Source organism: Grammomys surdaster, unplaced genomic scaffold (genome assembly GCF_004785775.1).
Source record: "Grammomys surdaster isolate TR1022 unplaced genomic scaffold, NIH_TR_1.0 126178, whole genome shotgun sequence".
NCBI classification, from domain to species: Eukaryota; Metazoa; Chordata; class Mammalia; order Rodentia; family Muridae; genus Grammomys; species Grammomys surdaster.
In genome coordinates, this window is record NW_021620984.1 from 9056925 (window position 1) to 9077395 (window position 20471).

Genomic DNA, 20471 nt, shown 5'->3' on the forward strand with positions numbered 1-20471 from the left:
CCCAAAGAAGCATCATTCTGCTTTCTTCCCCTGAATGTGGCTCTCAGAGTTACCAAATATAGGTTAGAACCATGTGCCTGCCTGCTTTCTTTCTTTCTTTCTTTCTCTCTCTCTCTCTCTCTCTCTCTCTCTCTCTCTCTCTCTCTCTTTCTTTCTCTCTTTTTATCTCTCTTTCTTTCTTTTATATCTCATGTAGTTTACTCAGCATCACGCTTTTTAAACTTTATTTTACATGTTTGCATTTATTGTATGTGCAATACAGAAGCATAACAGTTTAATGAAGGTGAAACAGGAGGTGATGTCTCTTGTGTTTCATGACAAGCACTTCAAGGCTCTCACCCAGGTGACTGCTGTCCTGAGATGCTATGGACAGTGGGCACATCCCAACTTCTGTGTTAAATAAACCATGGAAAATCCTCATCTTTATTTTCTATTTTCAACCTTCTAATTACTTTCTGGTTGTCAACGTAAAATGCACTTGTGTGAAGTTAGACTACGGGAAGCATTTTCAGGCCTGGCTTTTTGCTAAGTGCTGTCTGTACACAATGGAGAAGTCCAGACTCTCGCTTCTCATGAGGCAGGAAGCACAGACCAAGAGCACAGTCACACCTAGAGTCTCACAAACTAAGTTCTCCTTTCAGCTTTGTTCAGCAAAAAGAAGGCCCTGCAGCAAGAAGAGGAACTTCTGTGTTCTGTCAAGAGTACTTTCCCTCAGCCCTAAGTATTCCTTAGTTATCTGGACCTAATGCAGAATCCAGTTCTGTGGCTGGAAAGAGCCTTCTTCAGCTCATGTTCCCACCCAAAGACAGAGTAGGTTTTACTTAGGGTCATGGTAGGAAATTATGCTAGGAAGCCTGGCTGACCACTTCATGTGCTAAAGCGAGGGTTCCTGTGTCTGGTTGGGAGTGACCAGTTGTAGACTTCACTTTCTTTTTCTGCAAGAGGAAAGCTTCAGTCAGGCCCACCCACTCAACGATCCTTGAATCAGAAACTAGGACTGGCAAGATGGCTCAGTAGGTAATGGTGCTTGCTGCCACACCAGAAAACTTGAGTTCGACCCCTGGGGCTCACATGGTGGAAGAAGAGAACCAACTCCTTCAAGTTGTTCTCTGAAAACCTCATGTGTGCCCTGGACTGCTTATGCATATGTGCAAAAGTGTGTGTGATTGTGTGCATGCATGTGCACACATACACAATCAGTAAACAAGCAAACAAAATTTAATAATGAAATAGCTAATATATACTGAAGTTTGAATACAAGGCTAGCTATGACATGATTCCTGGGATCGAGTGCTTTGAGGGGTAGGGTGTGGTTTCAATCAGACAGAAAGATAGAATCATAAAGCAGATGACTAGGAGCCATGGTTCTCACAGGCTCAGCTTGGGTCCACAGAGAACAGAACCCCTGAGATTTTGTAAGAAATACAAATTCACACCCCATAACTGCTGGGATGGAAAGAGAAAGGCAAGGTCCAATGACTTGCATTTTTACAAATACTCAGGGGATACAGGTGCAGCTTAAAAATGGAGAACTGCAAAACTCAGTTGTGATCAATAGGAACAGAAGACATGGGTATACTACATCATTCTCAACTAAGATGCTCTAGACTTAGAACTAACTACAGTATTTAAATTATCTCCCTTTACAGTGTGTGTGTGTGTGTGTGTGTGTTGGGTTTCAGGTAGAGGCTGAGAAAACTCACTCCATTTAGAAATGAAAGTTTTATTTTCTGTATGTGCATGGAGGCAGCAAGTTCAGGATCTGAACTGTGTCCCGAAGGGAGATTGTACATTTTTATACTATGGGAGCCCAAAACAAGGGGGAGTGAGGTGACGTGTCGCATTGACTAATCATATTTTGACAAAAGGGGTTAAGCAAGGAAGTTAACTCTGGTGACTGGACCTTATCTGGGTCACCTGGTTTCAGGATCCTGATTCATCTTTTGAGGTCAAGTCTCCTCCTGGTCCAGAATTCAGAATAAGGGAACAAAGGAGCGAACAAGCTGTGTGTAGTCAATTAAGTCATGACGGGCAATGCATTTATGACTTGTATGCCTTAGTTTAGATAATCAGCAGCTTCCTTCTTTACTGGTTAACAGACAAACATGAAACATCCGAAGAAGCAGGATAGGAGAGAGTTCTGGGGCCTAGGAATGTGAGCTCAGTTTTGGTTCATGTTTGGAAATTTTTGTACCTTTGCCATATTTTAACAGGCTTTTGAAGCTAAACAATAGATTTTTCAAAGAGATTATACAGCCATGGATATGAATAAGTGTGAATAAAAACACAGAGTGGGTCTCCTTGTGTCCTACAGTGATGCTCTTCAGAGTTGCTGCAAAACAGTGCATTTTGGAACTGGGCTTCTTGGTACAAATCAGCCATCACAGAACTTAGAAGCTCGCTCCTAGAAACAATACACTTTGGTTCCTGTGAGACTCTAGACTCAACGTTTTCACGATTTGATCAATCTAATCTTATGTAATCTTATCTATGTGTGTTTGTGTCTATGAATACAAAAATTATTCACGTACACATAAGTGATTCACTAACCGAAACCTTACAACCCTCAATAGCAACCATACCTTGTGCCAGTAGAAACCTTACCTGACACTGTAGTTTCTCCATACACAGCAAAGCATATCCTTCTTGTGCTTACAAGCATAATACAGCACTTAAGTCTACACCTGGAACCATCCTAAGACAAGGATTCACAGAGCAAGAGTAGAACAAGAATGATGTCATCTTGTGTGATCTCAGCTGGGAGCCTGGACCCCATACACATGTGACAACTTTTATGAATAGTTCTTGAGCAAGTTCCAAGTGTCAGCCCCAGTTTTAAGCCCTTGGTGTAAACATGTGCAATAAATCTAGTAAATATGATTATGTGTGAACGAGCATGAAATGCATAAGGCTTGATGTGGATGTCAGAAATCTTCGCAATAGCTGAATTCGCAAATAGTGAACCAGAAAAACCATGAGCATCATCTACGTTTTAACACTTTGCTTGTGTGAAATGATATCATTATCAGCCATCGTCTAGGAATTACAACAAAGCTGTAGTGTTTGGCTGTGCCATTGACATGAAGAAATAAAACCCAACAATGCAAACAAATTAGAAAAATTAGATTATATTTACATTATAACTTGAGAAATTGAACTGTTTGGTTTTTTTTTTCCAGAAATCTATTTTATGTTGTTTCTTCTTCCATGGTCTCATAATAAAATAAGTCTTAAAATTCAAGAAAAAAAAGAGTAGCTCTTACCAAATGCCACTGAATTCATTTTTTCCAATGTATTAAGTTGAAATGTGAAATTTCCATTTCTCTGACAGATACAGCATTGTAATAATGACAATGTGGTGTTTCTATCCAACAACTAACTCATCAGAATTCACCATCCCTTTTCAGAGTTTGGCCATGTGTTTGTTTTACTGTGAGTAATATACTAATCTTGCATCTTTCTGTGAATTGGGTAAAATCTCTCGAACGTCAAAGAAATTTTATATTTTTCTCTCTTTGTAACAAGTCTTACAGTTTTTTGTTTGTGATCGCTTCTCAAGTTAGAAATTCGTTTGTTGCTGAATAATGCAGTCCATAGAGTCTTCATGTCACCCAGAGAGGGCTCTGGTGGTGTACCCTGTAGATTGAATTACACGTTGAATACACCATGCAGCTACCTGCAAAGTGGTATTAATCACAGTGACCTTCAGTGGGGGGGGGGGGAGTGCAGGAGGGGCAAGTGGACCATGCCACCAGACAGAAGGTTAAGTGAACTCAAACCCTGTGAATCTCAGAACTGAGAACAATAGGAGTGGGACCTCTCCCTGCCTGTGTCTACCTGCTCTAGAACACATAACCAAGACAGCCCACTGAGAGGACTATGGCAATCAGTAGGGTAGAGAAAACAGCAGGAGTCCTTACTCACGCAAGCATTTCAAACTGAGCCAATGGGAAGCTTCTACCCCTGGATCCCAATGTTTACGAAGTCCCTACCCACATGGAATAAAGTGCACAGGTTATTTTACCGTTTGAGAGTTTTACTGAGATGTGGACACTTAGGAAGAGTTTTCTCTCCCTAAGCTTTTATCACTGGACCTGACTGCTCAGGCTCCCCACCGCCACCGCTCACCACCGCCAGCCTCAGTCGCCCCTGCTGCTGGCGCTGCTGCTGCTACCTGTCTTGCGCAGGCCACCCACATCTCCTTGCTTCTAAGGACCGGAACACTTCTGGTTTTCCTAGCCTGACTAAGACCCCCCGGGTACCTATTTGTCCTGATTCTGCAGAGGATGACAATGTTAAGTTTCAAACCCAGACAAACAACTGAGGTACTTATTTGACATATCAAAACAGACCTGGCTGCCAGTTCTCCCAGCATCCCTCAGTTCTTACTTGCTACAGGGTATGGCTGTCATACCCTGCCCTCTAACCTGAACACTCCAGCCGAGAGGCTGGGGTGCCCTTTGCCCAGAGGCTTTTCCCAATTTAATCCAGCCATTTTGGCTACCTACCCTTTTTTGTACCTTTGGCCTGGTTCTCCTCTCTCTCCATCCCTTCCCCTCCCCCCTCTCCTCCCATGATCACTCTGGACTCTAAGATTCGTGAGCCTCTGGCTGTGCTCTCCCACATGTCTATAATAAAGTTTCCCTCCACCATACCACGTCCTTTCCTTTCCTGTTTCTTTCTTTCTTTTTTTCATTCATAGTAAACAGTTGTGAAACATGAGTATACTCTCTTATATCAAACATTTATAGCAGGGCCTGACATACGAAACATGCTTTGGAAATGTTAGTGAATGATCTGGAACATATTTGTTGTTTGTAAATAAAAGAAGCATACAAGAGAAAGAACTCTAGCGCAATTCAGCCAATGAGTTTGAGACAAATGTTTATAAGGTAAATATATGAGGTCAGACTGGGCCAGTGTGTATAAAACCGCTTGCCCCTGACAATTTGCACCCATGCTGCTGACCTTGCTTTTCTCCTCTCTTTAGGAGAGGAGCATTACTCAGGGTAGATTTCATGATAAGAATAGGATATGAAGCTTCTGGTCCTACTTGCCTGACAAATTGAAAGCTCTCTGTCCACCTGTGGTAGATTCTAATACGATGGCACTTCCTGTGTGCTGTGTGCACCACCAGATAATTGACACAGAAAGAGTAGTTTCTGAGCTAAATAAGATTCTCCATCTCTTCTGAAATGAAAATCTAGTAAATCCTAAATCGTAGCAAACAAACAAAACAAACAAAACCTCGAAAGGTAAAGCAGTAACAAAACCACATTCAGTCTGTGTAAGGAATCTAACGACAGAAAGGGACGTGGCGCCATCTATTGGATTTTTTTTTTTGAGCATTGGGCTACAATATTTTCGTATCAGTCTTGGATAAACAGTAATTGGGGAAAAGAATAAGAAAGGCCAGTGGAAGTATTAAGTACAGTTTTCAAATTTAACAATAATTTCATATTTTAGCATCTATTATTAAGGTACATTTGTCACAATGAACTACTCACCATTGATTTTACTAGTAACTGAATTCATTTCCTCCCTATTTTCTCCAGAGTATTAGGTATTAGTCAGTGTTCTTCAGAGAAATAGAACCAATTGGAAGTGTGTATGTGTGTATGTGTGTGTGTATGTGTGCACACACGTGTGTGAGCATGCAGTTGTGCTTATACATGAGCATTCATTTATAAACGTATATCACTTGTCTTCTGGGCAGTGGTGGATGGTCTAGATCCACTAAATAAGAAGATTTTTATGGCTTCATTACTTAAGCAAGAAGCACTGTTCTAGATGTTGAAATTGGAACAAAGATGTGAACTGAATGCCATAGAAATAAATGAAAATGGAACTATTTGGGTGTTGAACAGAATCCTCAGGAAATAGGAGTCAGAGCAAGAGCTATGCGTAATTGAGCAGTCCTGATCTAGGCGTGCACTAGATGGTCATTGTTTCAGCTCAGATCCTGCACTTCGGGTGTCTAAGGCTCTGAAAGTAAGACTGTCTCTCTAGGCAATACTAGGAGGTAGATTCTGTTCAGGAACCAGATTCTACACAGCAATGAAACTAAAGTCAAAGGTTTGGCTTATAAAGACCTCGGAGAGAGCTGAAGTGTTTTCTTATGTCACATGGCTTTCAAAGATCCTAAAAATCCTATCAGAAGCCTTGACGTTCACCAAAGGGCCAACTCACAGGTGATGGTATGGATTATGGGTAACACAGTGAAATCTGGTGAATTTTAAGTAAATGGCAGTGTGCTACAGGCAAGTTGTGTGGGAGGAGTAGTGGAGGGAACCACTGTCGTGGACGGAAAGGATGCAGGCGTTTGGACCTCTTACCCAAACTTCTGGGAGGAATCAGGCTGTGAGCCTACTGAATAGGTTGCAACTGCACAAGCACTTTAGTGCTGCTGATGAGACCAGAGACGGGAAACAGAGAGTGGATAAGGGTCGGGGAGATGGCGGAGAGCAGAAGTGAGTATTCATTGGGAATTGTTAGCATGTGCCAGCTGGGACCCCCTTTGCTGCGTTTGTTGAACAAGAAGGTCAACACAGTTATCCCATCTCTGTCCCACCACCGTTGCTCACTGTCTGAGTACAAGGCTGATGGCTCCTCTTGAAACTGGAGCTTTGAGGACTAAGGGCTGGCTTCTGGAACTCCCAAAGGCTCTGCCACCCAGTCCATATGCCAATTAAAAGGAGTAATGGTAAAAGTAACCATGAGTAATATTAAAGAAAAAATCAGAAAGCAATTTTATTCAACATGACCACATTGGCAAGGGATCCCAAGAAAGGGGTCCAAAGACCCTACATCCATCACCTGGATCCTGACATGAGTTTCAGATTTAAACAGAAGGAGTTGAGCAAGGCCCAAAACTTTCCCTGTGGTATGTCATTCTAGGGATCCAAAATTTAGGACAATGGCTTCTCTCTGTGCCTTCTGCTAAAGTAAAGGTGACAGACATGAGATAAAAAACAGAGGTGTCAGTTTTCACCAATCTGCCTTGGGCCCAAATGAAGAGGCTATACTCATCAGCAATAACAGTTGTGAGCACCTGTTTGAACTGTTTGTTTACAGGCCTCCAGATGTCAAGAAAATGGCCTGTAAACAGCCGTCCCACCCACGTTTGGACATGCTGAGAGTGTTATGGGAACAGAGGCGGGGACTACCGGGACTGCTATAGATTCAAGATAGCTGTGAACTGGGTCATCTTTCCCAATGAGAAGGGTGGTTTATTTCTATGCCTTCCATTCCAAGACCACTTTAATTATAGTATGTAGCAGAAGTGTCACTACCTGGTGTCAGGCCAGGCTTTGATAGAGTGGACAGCGTCTAGTTTCTTGAAGTCCCGTGCGACTGTGTTGGTTGGTGGCCATCCTGCTAGAGGAACTATTTGAAGCCTTGAGACTTTACAAAAGGGATGTCCAACTAAAACCAGGTTTTTAGCCACTACTAGTCACTTCTTGACCCATTGGGTGTACAACTACATGAAGCCAGTGTGGATCCCCCAGACCTGATCAGCTACCAGGCAAAAACCCGAGTGGCCTCGGAAGGAGCATCAATTGTGAACATGGGAAAATGAGTTTTTAGTCTTTTAAAAAATTATTTTTAAATTAAAATACACGTACATTATTTACCTCCATCCCTTTCCTCCCCAATCCTTCCTATGTACCTCCTCCTCATTCTCAAATATATGTATGTATATATATGTATACATACATATATGTGCCTGTATGTGTGTGTCTGTAAATATTCCTAATTATATAAATAAAATCTGCTCTATCTATGTAATGTTACTTCTGTGTGTATGATTTTAAGACTGACCATTTGTTATTGGATAACCATTTGGGGGCTCTTCCCTGGAAAAGGCTATTTCTACAGCTCTCAACATTTCTTAGTTGCCTGTAGCTCTTTGAGGGTGCCAAAAATGGGCGTGCTAACATGAAAGGTGTGTGTGTGGGGGGCTCTCATGGGGCCTTAACCTTAGGGTTTTTAGTTTGATTTCTGTGCAGATGGAGGTTGCATTCAGGCCTGCAGAGAAGCAGTTTACCACAGAGCTGCACGTTAAGAAACGCTGTTTCATTCCAGTCGTAAACTTGTGATATATTAATGTTTAAAAGTCTTGGACATACACACACTCACACCCATGCGCACACATGCGAACGTGCACATGCTCAAACACCCATGTACCCATGCAAGCACATGCATTTGCACATATACTCGTGTGTTCACACACACAAATCAGCGTGGTAATTGATCACTTCCGTAATCCCCAGTGGTCACTCAAGAGACTGAAGTAACGGGATTGCTATGGTTGGAACTAGCCTTGGCTACACAGTCAGTTCCTGACCAACTTGGGCTACAAGGAGAGAGACTTCATCTTAAAACACTCAAGAAAACAAACACATGCAATAAACCCTTGAGTCAAACAGCAAAGAGGCTCTGTGGCTTACATTAAAATGACTGGTTTGCAGAAGCTGAGACTACCCAGCAAAGGATGCTGATCTTGTGTATCATCAAACCTAAAGCTCCGAGTAATTAATCTTGCGTTTGCTAGATCTAGGCCTTGGATATTTTAAACCTCTCTTGCCTTCTCACCTGAAACCTTACATCTCATTGATGCTGAGAGGAGGGAATGCTATTTTGGAGAAGCTAGGCTAGAAATATCAGGGTTTGGGAAATCAATATTTTGGAGACAATAGTGGGGTTGGCTCAGGGAGGCCTCCAAAAACTCTGGTCTCTGGATACAGAAATCTGTGATCTGCAGAAGCAGTGGCCAGCTTTTCCGGAGGTCCGGGCCGGAGAGGGAGGGAAGGGGCGGAGAGTGCTGGCCGCGATTCTGCCCACTCCAGTCGCGGCTGAGGCAGGAGGCAGGAAGGATGGGAGGGTTGGGAGACCTCCTTGTGGCCTCCAGCCTCCGTTGGATCTGAGGGTCCGGAGCGGGAAGCCGTGCCCGGAGCCCCGGGATCCGCCGCGCCCATGGGCCCCTCCAGCGCCACTGACTGCGTCTCTGCGGGCTCGTGGGTTCCGGACACCCCGCGGGCGCAGCGCTAGCGGGGCTCGGGGCTCAGGGCTGGGCGGGCGCCGAGCTGAGGTCCCGGGGACCAGGGGACATGCTGCAGCCTTTGCCCCGCGTGAGAACGGCGCGGGAAGCCACCGCACAGTGCTGCCCAGGCCCGGAGACTCCCGACCCGGCCTGTGGGACAAGAGCCAGAGCCTGGGGCTGATTGTTATTGGGTAAGTTCACCCGGGCTGGGTTCAATGAGTTCTAGATCATGGCTTGGTTTTGTGATTTTTTTTTCCGGCCTGCAAAGGCAAAATCCATCTGGTGTGTGCGTTCTTCCCTGCATTCATTCATGAAATTGTAGCATGCTGGCATCAGCAGGCCTTCCCAAGTGACGTAGCTCAGAGAAGCATTACTGCGTACCAGAAGGGTTCTCCAACAGTTCCCAGAACTAGGGTTGCTTCTTATATTTTGAAGGATCATTCCCCGCCCCCTCGCTCCCACCCAACCCCCGCATCCGCCTTTTTGGGTGTGTTTGCTACACAGTCGAAAAACAGATCCTTGCTGGTTTTAATTCAAGGGTAGAGTGCTTGTTTGGCTTGCAGGAGGAAGGCCTTGCTCAACTTCCAGCCTGCAGAAACACACACACAAACACACCACCACCACCACCACCACCACCACCACCACCACCAACAACAACAACAACAAAACCCTTGACTATCATGCATTTTAATCTAAAGACTGTACCTACTTCAAATATTCCCTTCGAACAGAGAAATGGTGTTTTGAAGGCTGCGAGAACCGTTTAACATATGAACTTCCACGGGGCAGTTTGACCCAAGGTTTTCAGGTTGTCAGAAGTCCACCTTAAAAAAAATAAATAAGTAAAACCAGACTAAATGAAGTATCTGGGGGAACTCCTGGCGACCAGTATTCAGCCCTAACTTCCACGTGCATCAGGCGAGCCCACATCTTGGTTTCAAACGGGCACCCAAGAAAACTGTTACTATCTCTAAAATGTAAGCATAAGGAAAGGACTAACATAAAACTATCAAATGTCTATGGATTGGGTATCATGACTTTAACAGACATCGCATCGGATGTAAGTTTTAAAGTACTTACAGGATAGGATATACCCTGTAAGTTTGCACACTTAGTCTGAGGAGTGGACAGTTCACAGGGGATTAAGATGTTCAAAGTTATGCATGGAGTCTGTTTGGCTAGAGAACAGGGAAACCTAAGGACTAAAACCTAATAATAACGTAACACAAGAAGCAAAAGACTCTATAGACTGTGTTTTGAACGCTGCCAGCTACTCCCATCCTGCGGTACGTTGCATCCAATCTTCTCCATGCACTTGGGTCTCGGGATTGATGCTTCTAGCACGAGGGGAGGATGGCTGCTTCGTTGTCGGTTTGCAGATGTGGGTGTTGAGCCTCAAGGAAGAGAAGTCTGTGGGTGCGTCCACTATGAAGAAGGCATCAGAGAGAAAACTGTTAAGTCTTCCATCACGGCATCATCCTTCTGGATGACCTGTTAGCGCAATCTAAGTGAAGCTCCTTACTGTTCAAAAAACATCTATTTGACACGATATTTCTAGAATTAACTAAAACTCAAATCACAATGTGATTTTAAAGGTAGCTGGGGAACATCTGAACAGTGGTAACGGAAAGTGGTTGATTAGCATGGGAGCTGGGCAGAGAGTGTGGCTCAGTGGCAGAGCATTTGCCTCATAGAAAAAGCCTCTGGATTCAAGTCCAAGCAACGAGAGAGAGAGAGAGAGAGAGAGAGAGAGAGAGAGAGAGAGAGAAATGGAGAATGCTGTTCTTCTTTTTTTTTTTTTTAACATCTTTGCCTCAGGATTATTTAAGTGTACTTAAGTACATATAGGTAGTAGGAATGGAAAACAGCACCATTCTGTTAATCATTGTACAAAAACCCACCAGTATAAGGCTGAGGTTCTTGGCTAATCTCTGCAGATAGTATTAATTTTTAAAAGAATTCCCTTCTTTGAGGTGAACTTTAAATAGGTATTGTAAAGGCAGGGTATTTCCATTTATATTAAAAATACAAATGTTAAAAGTTAGCTACCATTTTAATTAAAAGCAAAGCCAGCCTTCATTTTTAAAGCGCACCAAATGGTGTCTTTATTTCAAATGCTGAAAGTCTAAGTCTTTTTTACCATACCTTAAGTTAGCATGTGCTTTATTTGTCTGGGATTTATTATTTCTACTAGCAAACACAGTGGCTCACTGCTAAACATGAGAAGATATTTTGATAAAGAGGAAGTAAATGTTTTAGAAGGTTCATTGACAGGCTATTTTAATGATTAACTTGAACCGTGTCACTTTGGTTTAATAGTTTACTTAGATTTCAGATATTTTAATTTTTCATTAAATTTTAACATGTTGAGCCCTTGAAAAATCCAGAATGCATACCAGACAGTAGTAAAATTACACATTTGAATGGCTTCTATGTGATTCAGATTCTTTGGTGGATTTCAGAATTGATAGGGAATTAATGATCACTGGCTGGCATGCTCACTGGGTTTTATAAAGGACCTGGTTAAAAGACACCATGAACCCAGACCATGTTCCGCTTGCCAACCAAGCCTTAGGCCTTGGAAAAGAACTGTAAGAAGTATAGTCAACTATTCTGGACAGCTTTGTGTTTTCTGACTTCTTCGAGATTGTTATCGTATTTTCAGATTATGTAAATATCCTTATAGGTTACTGGCAACCTTGATTCTAAGACAAATAAAAACAAGGCATGCCGAAGCCTCTAGAAAGAGGAGTGACCCGAACAGTGGGGAATTACAGACCAATGTGATCACTGATCATGTTATAGCTCTGTCCGACTTCCCTTGTTTTTCCTTTCTTCTCAGAAGGGGGCTTTCGGCAGGACTCAGGAAGCACAGCTCTGAAAAGAGCAAAGATCCTTTACCTACGAATTTTACGAAAAACGTGCAGAAAGCCATTGATAAATTCTCCAGGTAAGAAACAATCCTTTTAAACGCTGACCCCAAGAGAAGATGTGCATAGTAAATATGGAGGCGGGGCAGGATCAGTAATACTATTTTGTTTTTGATCAAGTAAAGCTATGCTTGACAAAATGATTGTTAGACCAGCTTGCTGTAAACTTCGCAAATACGTTCAATGGGACAATGAGAAAGGGGGCCTGACCAGAGAAGTCAAGCCTGGGTAGAATGACCATGATTCCCAGCTCATAGGATCTCTGTGTTTCTCCCTGCAGTGAGTCCCCCTCATCCTTTTCATCCAGCGGGAGCAGCACGCCCACGGAGACCCACAATTCCTGGCTGGGCTCTTCCGCACATAGCTCCACCACGGGATTGTCTACGGAGAGGAGCTCGGTTTCTTCCTGGAGAGATGATGTATGTCTTTTGATAGTTTCAACAACCTTGAGGGGATGGTTTATGGGGAATTACTTTCCAGTCATTTATTTATTTGTGTGTTTGTGTGAGAGACACACACTTAACTGTGATGCCATTCAGAAGTCAGAGGTCAACTCTGAATATCTTCCACTACTACTCTCCTCAGTGTTTTCTGAAACAGAGTCTCTCACTGAAGCAGTTAGTTAGCCCAGGGATCAACTTACCTGTGTCCCAACCCACTCCCCACCCCCAACCAATTTTCTTTCTCCCACTCTATACCCCTGCTTTCCATTATACTGTACCTAACTTTTAAATACTATCCTACGGCTAGAAACCTGAGACACAGCCTCCACGATGAAGAATGCAAGTAAGAGAAAGTTTTGGAAAAGCAAACACTATAAGATATCTCCATGATTGGAAGACCCTGACATCCCCACCTGTACCCTGTGCCCCTAGAAGTCTAAGTCAGGTATTCTACTTTTGCCTTGGCCTGAGACAAGCCATCAACACTAACTTTACTTTGGGTATTTTGTGACTATGAGATTCTCAGAGGAGTGAGATATTTAGCTACAGCTCTGGTTTCGTTAAGATTTGCAGAATCTTGTCTCCTTTGTCATCCCCCAACCCCATTCCTTGAGATGCTGGCTGTGTAAAGATGCATATCTGTATCTATGAGAATATTAAACGATCTCATAACGGAGGTGTTGCCAATCTTACCTTTATTTAACAGTTAATAAATGTGAGACTTAATGTAAGGTATCATTGATCAGAAAAGCAACAATCAGTATGCTGGTCTGTCTCGCTACAGAGCCCACAGTTTTACCTTGTTTTATTTCCTCTTATTTAGTGCTCTCTGATTCATAAATATTGATTATGAAGCCAGTGTTCTATAACTTTTAGTGAGGTATCTATGTCCTGAGGTCAGGTGGATGACGGTGGCGTGGAATGGATTAATGCGGTGTTTGAATCTGTACTTCTCTTTCAGGAATTTGACAAAGTCAACGCACAGAAGGTCCAGCAGCTGTTCTGGGAGGTTGAGGAACTGCTATTTGAAGGGAAAGTGAATCCCCAGACCCAGAATCTGCAGGCTGAATGTGATGAGTGGGGAAGGAGATCCCTCCATCTCAGGTACAGAAATGGCCAAAGACATCTTCAGGAATGAGGTTCTGATCTATGCCTAATTGATTTTCCTTTATTCCGCCAACACATTGTGATTGAGAACTTCTACCCAGTCAGAGTATTTATCCAGAATTTAGTCTTAGGTCCCAAGGAAAACTTGACAGGTGCCTTTTAAGTTGTCAGAAGCTAAAAGTTAGCTTGTCTAGGTAGTTCTCAGAAAGATGTTGTATCCGTGATGGTAACAAAAGTCTCAGGAGTGTCCCTTCATGTTCGAGTTCTCTGTGTGAGTGGCAGGCACCTGCCATGGCTGAGAGCATCAGCATAGGGGTGGGGGAGAATAGATAGTGTGGGTGTGGGTTGGGGACATGGGTACGGGAAAGGTTGTGTTCCTGGGGCTAAGTGATCACTTGCTGAAAAACTTGCTAGATGGGCTTAGATTATCCATCCCTCTCTACTTTCCTTCAAAGGAGACATTTGATATATATATATATATATATATATATATATATATATATATATAAACACATATATATATATATTTTTTTCAAGATGGAAAGTATGTAGTTTCGGTAGGAAGCATTGCTTTCTTTACTTAGCCTTGGTACTAGGGGGAAAGGGAAATTTATTTTAGTGTTGTGTTCTCACATTCTGAGCTGACCAAAACGGATTAGAACACCAACATACACATACTTGTCTTTTCTGATTAGCTTGTCAAGGGAACTTAAAAAAAGTTATCTTAGCTAGGTATAGTAACGGATGCTTGGAACCCTAGTATTTAGGAGGCTGAGGCAGGAGGGAGATTGTTAGTTGAAAACCAGCCTTGGATATACAGTGAAACAATGCTTTAAAAACAAACAAACAAACAAGCAAGCCAACAACAACAACCAAAAACCCACAAATACTCAACACCAAAGACGTCTTGCCTAGGTAGTTTTAAACGATTCTTCATACAGCCTTTACAGAAAATGATGTAGGCAGTGTGAAAGTGACTGTGGGACGCTTTTCTGGATGTGGTGCCCTTACCCAATGTCAGGACCTCAGGCTTGTTTCTCTCACCCACCGTCATCTTACATTTTCCTATGAAAACAAAGAAGAGAAGATAGACAAAGAGAAAGAACACAAGCCAAGAGTGTAGGTTTATGGATTGTTATTCACTAGGCCCATGAAAATGTCAGTCTGTAGTGAGTTTCTCTGGACCTCCTTGCCCAAGGACAGAGGTCCTCAACCTTCCTGATGCTGGAACCCTTTAATACGGTTCCTCGTGTTGTGGTGACCCTCCAACTATAAAATTATTTTATTGCTATTTCATGACTGTAATTTTACTACTGTTATGAATCACCATGTAAGTATCTGACATGTAATCCCCACAGGTTGAGAAACACTACCCTAGCTCTTCAGGTAGATCATATGATCTCTCTAAGCCATTCATTACTCTCTCAAGGTTACTGTGATTCTGATTTGCACCCGATCAACCAATAAACATAAGAGGCGAAGGGGCTGGACATCTCTGCACACTCTTTTAGTCCAGACTGAACAGAGCCATTCTGCCACTCTCCCACACGATAATGAGGCTCTCAGCCCTGTGCACACGACACCATAGCCTGTGTGCCCTTTAGAGCCAGTACTGCATCCTAGCTGAAAATCACGAAATATTTTCCCCTTGTCTGATAAAAGAAGCCCTCGGCTTCTTAGCTTTTCTTTTCTTGCAGGGTATTAGGAAGACAACTCATCCCACCCACTGATGAAGGTTTCCAACACTTCCAGGGGAGCCTGCCTAGTTCTGCTCGTCACAAACCTTTACCTCATACCCCTGACCACATTGGCAGTATCAGAGAGTAAGTTTATGAGTTGCTTGTACAAAAAAATTGCTTGTTGCCAGTATGATAGCACACACGTGTTAATCTAAGCACTAGAGAAGTAAGTGGCAGGATCTGGTAATCCTTAGCTACTTTGCGAGCTTAAGGCAAACCTGGGCTACGTGGCCTCTGTCTCAAAAACTTAAACCCAAAATATTTGCTAACTTTATTGTACCTCTCTTTCTCATATTGAACTCTTCCGTGAGCCTTTGCTCTAGCTAATTTACATGAAGATCAAGATTTCAATCTGGGGCAGGCACAGTGTTTTTCACAAAATGCTCTGATACTAACTTGATGCTTTGTCTTTAGATATGTTTGTATGTGTGTATATATGCAAAGCATATATTGAATAAACATGTTTCAAAGACTATGAAAGGTAAAACCTGATTTGAAATCAAACAACTCATTGTAACAGGTTCTAAGCCTCAAGACATGAGTCAAAGAAATAAAATTTTATCCAGTTCTTTTGGTCACTAACGTATTTTGATACCTTTAATGCCAGTTGTGCATGTGGGGGTGTGCTGTCACATTGGTTCAGATGTGTAAAAAGGATGGGGTTATATATACTGGTTTATGACCTTAGGAAGACTTTAACCTTTTAAAGAATCTCTGAGGTTAAATGTTTTAGAAGAAAGTTGGGTGTGAGTAAGATACCTATAACTCCAATGCTGGGGAGGTGGACAAATCACTGGAGTTTACTGGCTAGGCAGCCCATCCTCCTTGGCAAGCTTCTGGCAAATGAGAGAACCTGTCTCAAAATACAAAGAGGATATCTCTTGAACCAAGACCCAAAGTTGTCCTCTGGCTTCCCCATTCACACACACACACACACACACACATACACACACATATACACACATACATGCACACACACATACACACATACATGCACACACACATACATACATAAATGCACACACATATACACACACAGGCACACATACACACACATACACACACACATGCACACACACACACACACATTTACTGGTTCAGTAAATAGGTATTTGGCAAATGTAATATTTGGGGATGTTTCAGATACTGTGTACCTTGTACATAACTTCAAAGTCTATCACCATCTTGCAAGCATTACATCCTTGTGTTGTACAAACTCTCATGTAGAATGTCTTTGCTCCTAGGCTGTGTATCTCTGGCTCTCAGATAGTCCCAGAGGTACTCTCAGCATCTGCCCTGACAGACTCTGATGGCACAGAACTGGCTGAGCTCCCATCATGTTCATCCTTGAAAGAAGAGGTGTACCATGTGGATGGAAACATTGAGGAATATTTTGCTTTTGATGGAAAGCAGGAGTAAATTGAATTTTATTTTCCATACTTCATAGTATTATGTCAATTCATCATATGCTTTTAATATTTTGTGTATTTGTTGCCTATAAGAGATTCCTATTCTTTTGAAATATGCCCCAAGCAGGTTAGATCTTGGTAGGGCATGTCAATGCTTGAGTTAGGCATTTCTTTCTCCTCAACAATGTGGTAGATAAGAAGAAAGGGTTTTATCTAGCATGCTGGTGACAGTGAACAAGGACATTTGAGCCTTATGCCTCAGGGCTCCAGGTTCCCTACACTTAGCTTCCTGGGGACAAAGCCAAAGTTCCAATCTTGGTGCTAATGCATATTTTGTTTTAAGCAACAGTGACATATCATAAATTTCTTTCTCACAATTTAAAATCAAGATAAAAAGTAACCAGGTATTGAATCAAGTCCTAGCAACTGTAAGCCATATGGAGCATCCTTCCTGATCACCATGACATCGAAATAGAAATCAATAGGAAATCCAGAGAATTCATCAGGAGAGAAATTAGACAGATACTTCTGAATAGTTAATCTCAAGACAAATGGAGATGGGGGCACAGCACAGAAAAATGGATGGCCCTCAATATCAGCAGCTCAGAAAGCAGATATGGCAGCACTAAGTGTCTGTTTAGAAATAAAGGAAGGAATACATAGAAAAAAAGACAGACTTTCAGTAACCTGATTTTACACATGAAAAAAATAGAATAAACTCAGTCCTCAGGTAGTTAAAGTATGAATAGAGTTCACAGCAGAAATAAAGAAATGGAGACTCAGAGAAAAAGAATAAAAGAGATTAGTGAAGAGTTTTTTTTTTTTCTTGTCTGTTTGGTGTTTCCCACTTCTGTTGACATATAATTGACAAATTAAAGTCCTATATTTAAAAAAATAACAATGGGCTCACTAACAAGAGAATGTTATATTTATTGATATATATGGAGTCCTACATGTTTGCAATGTATATGTTTACAAGATAGATGATAGATATGTAATAAATAGATAGAAATATAGATAGATGATCGATAGACAGATACATAGATACATAGACAGATACATAGATCGATACATAGGTCAAAACCACATAGGTAATTATTTCAACCTTATCCCCGACTATTCTACTAATTAGAATGAATTTCATCCTAGTGGGAGTGAGCATCTTGAACAAAACCCAACACTGCGTGGCAGGAAGAGTCATCGCCATGGGCTTCCTCCCATTTCCCCTGATGACTGTATCAGAGATGCCGTGGCTGCAGAAGTGTTTGATGATGTTTGGACCAATATGGTAGAAATACTGGAAGATCTCGTTAGGAAAACCTGGGAATCTGCATTCACAGGTACTTCTTCACAGAGTTTGGACTCCAGGGAAGATCAGAAAAGATCACATAGCTACAGCTTCCTCACACCCCACCTCATGATAGGCTGGACCCAGAACATGACTGAAATGAGAAGTAGCCATTCTACCTCATACACAGGCAGTCTTTAATCACACAGAAAGGACATCCTTGCTCTGGAGTCTCTTCCTTGCTTCACGATGAAATCTATTCTCCTAGCATTGATAAGATCATCGCTGGAGCCAGTTGTTCACTGGAGTCTCTGCCTTCTGCTTCAGGGCTGTTTAGTCAATGTCTACAAGCATAAACTCACGGTAACCCAGGACACATATTTCTTGTTATTTTCTGTTGACTCAGATGGGAAAAACCATAAGGAAAAACTGAAAGTAGCTGAGAACAGATCTCCACACGTGTTCATGGCTCATCTCAGCACAGACGTTTGCAGTGTCCCCCCATCCCGAAGCTCTGACACTCTCCAGCCATCCTTGGTCCCCCACTTTAACCCACCCCAGGTATGTGCACTAATACAAGCTTCTTTATTTTTATGTCTTTTGCATCTGTTTGTAGAGAATGTCATTTTATTCACCTCTCTCCCTAATGAACCTCACACTGTCTTATGGTTGAGGACACTGGACGGCTCCTATCACCATGTTTGATGGCATCTTAAACAGAAAAGAAAAATCACTTAAGACAGCAAAAGCAGCCTCAGAAGCATAGTAAACCTCTTACAAAAAAAGTACTTGGGGTTTTGTCAATAAGATTAAAATGCAACATGATTGTTGTGTGGTGTCTAAAGGAATCACAACATTCTTTAGTGGACACCAAAGGTTTGCCTTGAGGTATGGACCTATTATTATGTACAGTTTAGGAGAGCAAATGAAATTTTCCCTAAGTTTTTAGCCATTTTGAACATTATAAATGATCCCCACATCTTACGCTAAAGTGACAAACATGTTAACGAGTATTCCCAGCGGTCATGGAGCACTGGTTCATGGCTTTTATGACATAACCCCTAGAAACTTTGAGAAAGATACACGGATGAGTGAATCCAGTTGCTAGCTTAGCGAGATGAAACTATAACACAGGGTTGGATGCCGTACATTCTGTGAGGGATGAAGGAGGAAGGCGGAAGGGAAGGAGAGAGGGATGGAAAAAGGGAGAAGGGAGGAGGGAAGGAGGTGTTGTAGAATTTTTTAATCTCAACCCTGGGGTTCTCCCCCAGTTGTGATCATTTAGTTCTTGAATAAAAGACATACACAACTTTTATATTTATAATAAGCCTTAAACAAGAGCTGGGCAGATATCAACCCTCTATGCTATTAGAATGTACTTTCCTACAGATAACCCCATTACTACTTAGTATGTTTTATCTGGGCCGCTCTTAACTCCAATTGGGCAGCCCTCAGGGCCATGTTCTCTTGAACTCATCTAATCCATGGCAGCTCCTCCCCCTTCCCCTCATGGTTCTTCTCCAACCCCAAGCCTGGGAACGGTAAGAAACCACCAATATCTCTTCTTCCCAGCTATTAGCTGTTGGCATCTTTATTTTCCAATTAGAAATAACTTGGGGGCAGGGTCACTTAGGGTCTACATGTGGAGTCTCTCATCTCTAGGACACCCAGGTCTTGAGGAACCAACATTAGCATTAGGCTAATCCACTACAAGGAGGGAGGAAATTAAGGAATTGAAGAGAGCATCGTGTATCTTGATTAGAGACTGAGGGTTGAGCTTCTTGGGGGCGGGGGGATGAAGCTTGAGCAGGTACATGAAGAGACGAATAGGTTGGTGCAGTTTTGGGTTAGGTCCAGGCCATTTCAGCCCAGGTATCAGTGAAAACAGATGTATCTGAGACTGGTATTTGGACTGAGTGATTTAACAGAATACTGGAAACCACAAGGCCCTGAAGCAAAATCGGAGGTTTTTGGAATTAAGAGACTTGTATGGAGTATTGTCTCGGATGTGTTAACTCCCCTACACATTAGTCTCTGTAGGTTGAAGATAAGGATATATGGTCTAAGAATTCTAGGAACGTGAGAGAGCTCACAGCACAGAATCTGCATATGAGCCTTCAGGGCAGTCTTCCATAATTAAGTCTTTAATTAGAGATGGAGTAGCTGGTGAAGGTAGAGAGGATTGGCTTGTTGGTGGGAGGTCTTCGGGGTATCCGGGAGTCTCAACATGATGTTCAACTCTGCCAATCTTGTCTTAGGGAGCAAAGTAAAAAGATTGGTTGACATTTCCTGTTCTTTAGCTACACACCATTGCGTCTCACCCACACATAGTGCGCGTACACACACACACACACACACACACACACACACACACACACACGAGAAGAAACGATGTAGTTCCTAATAGGGAGGCTGAGGGTTTGTGCTTCACACATAAGGTGTAAGTTTGGAGCCTGACGTAATGTGAGTCCCTTTCTCTCAAGCCCCACTGCCATTTCTGTGACATTTGTGC

General features: G+C 42.4%; 1 protein-coding gene across 1 annotated transcript in view; it reads left to right on the forward strand.

The window, feature by feature from the left end:
- Fam149a (family with sequence similarity 149 member A) overlaps window positions 1-20471 on the forward strand; it is a 43876-nt gene that overhangs the window by 12657 nt on the left and 10748 nt on the right. Inside the window, exons 2-8 of the mRNA XM_028757653.1 lie at window positions 11886-11993; window positions 12254-12392; window positions 13378-13520; window positions 15221-15346; window positions 16507-16677; window positions 17821-18011; window positions 18366-18520. Of these exons, the coding sequence (XP_028613486.1) occupies window positions 11886-11993; window positions 12254-12392; window positions 13378-13520; window positions 15221-15346; window positions 16507-16677; window positions 17821-18011; window positions 18366-18520 (1033 nt within the window). The remainder of the gene's footprint in view (window positions 1-11885; window positions 11994-12253; window positions 12393-13377; window positions 13521-15220; window positions 15347-16506; window positions 16678-17820; window positions 18012-18365; window positions 18521-20471) is intronic.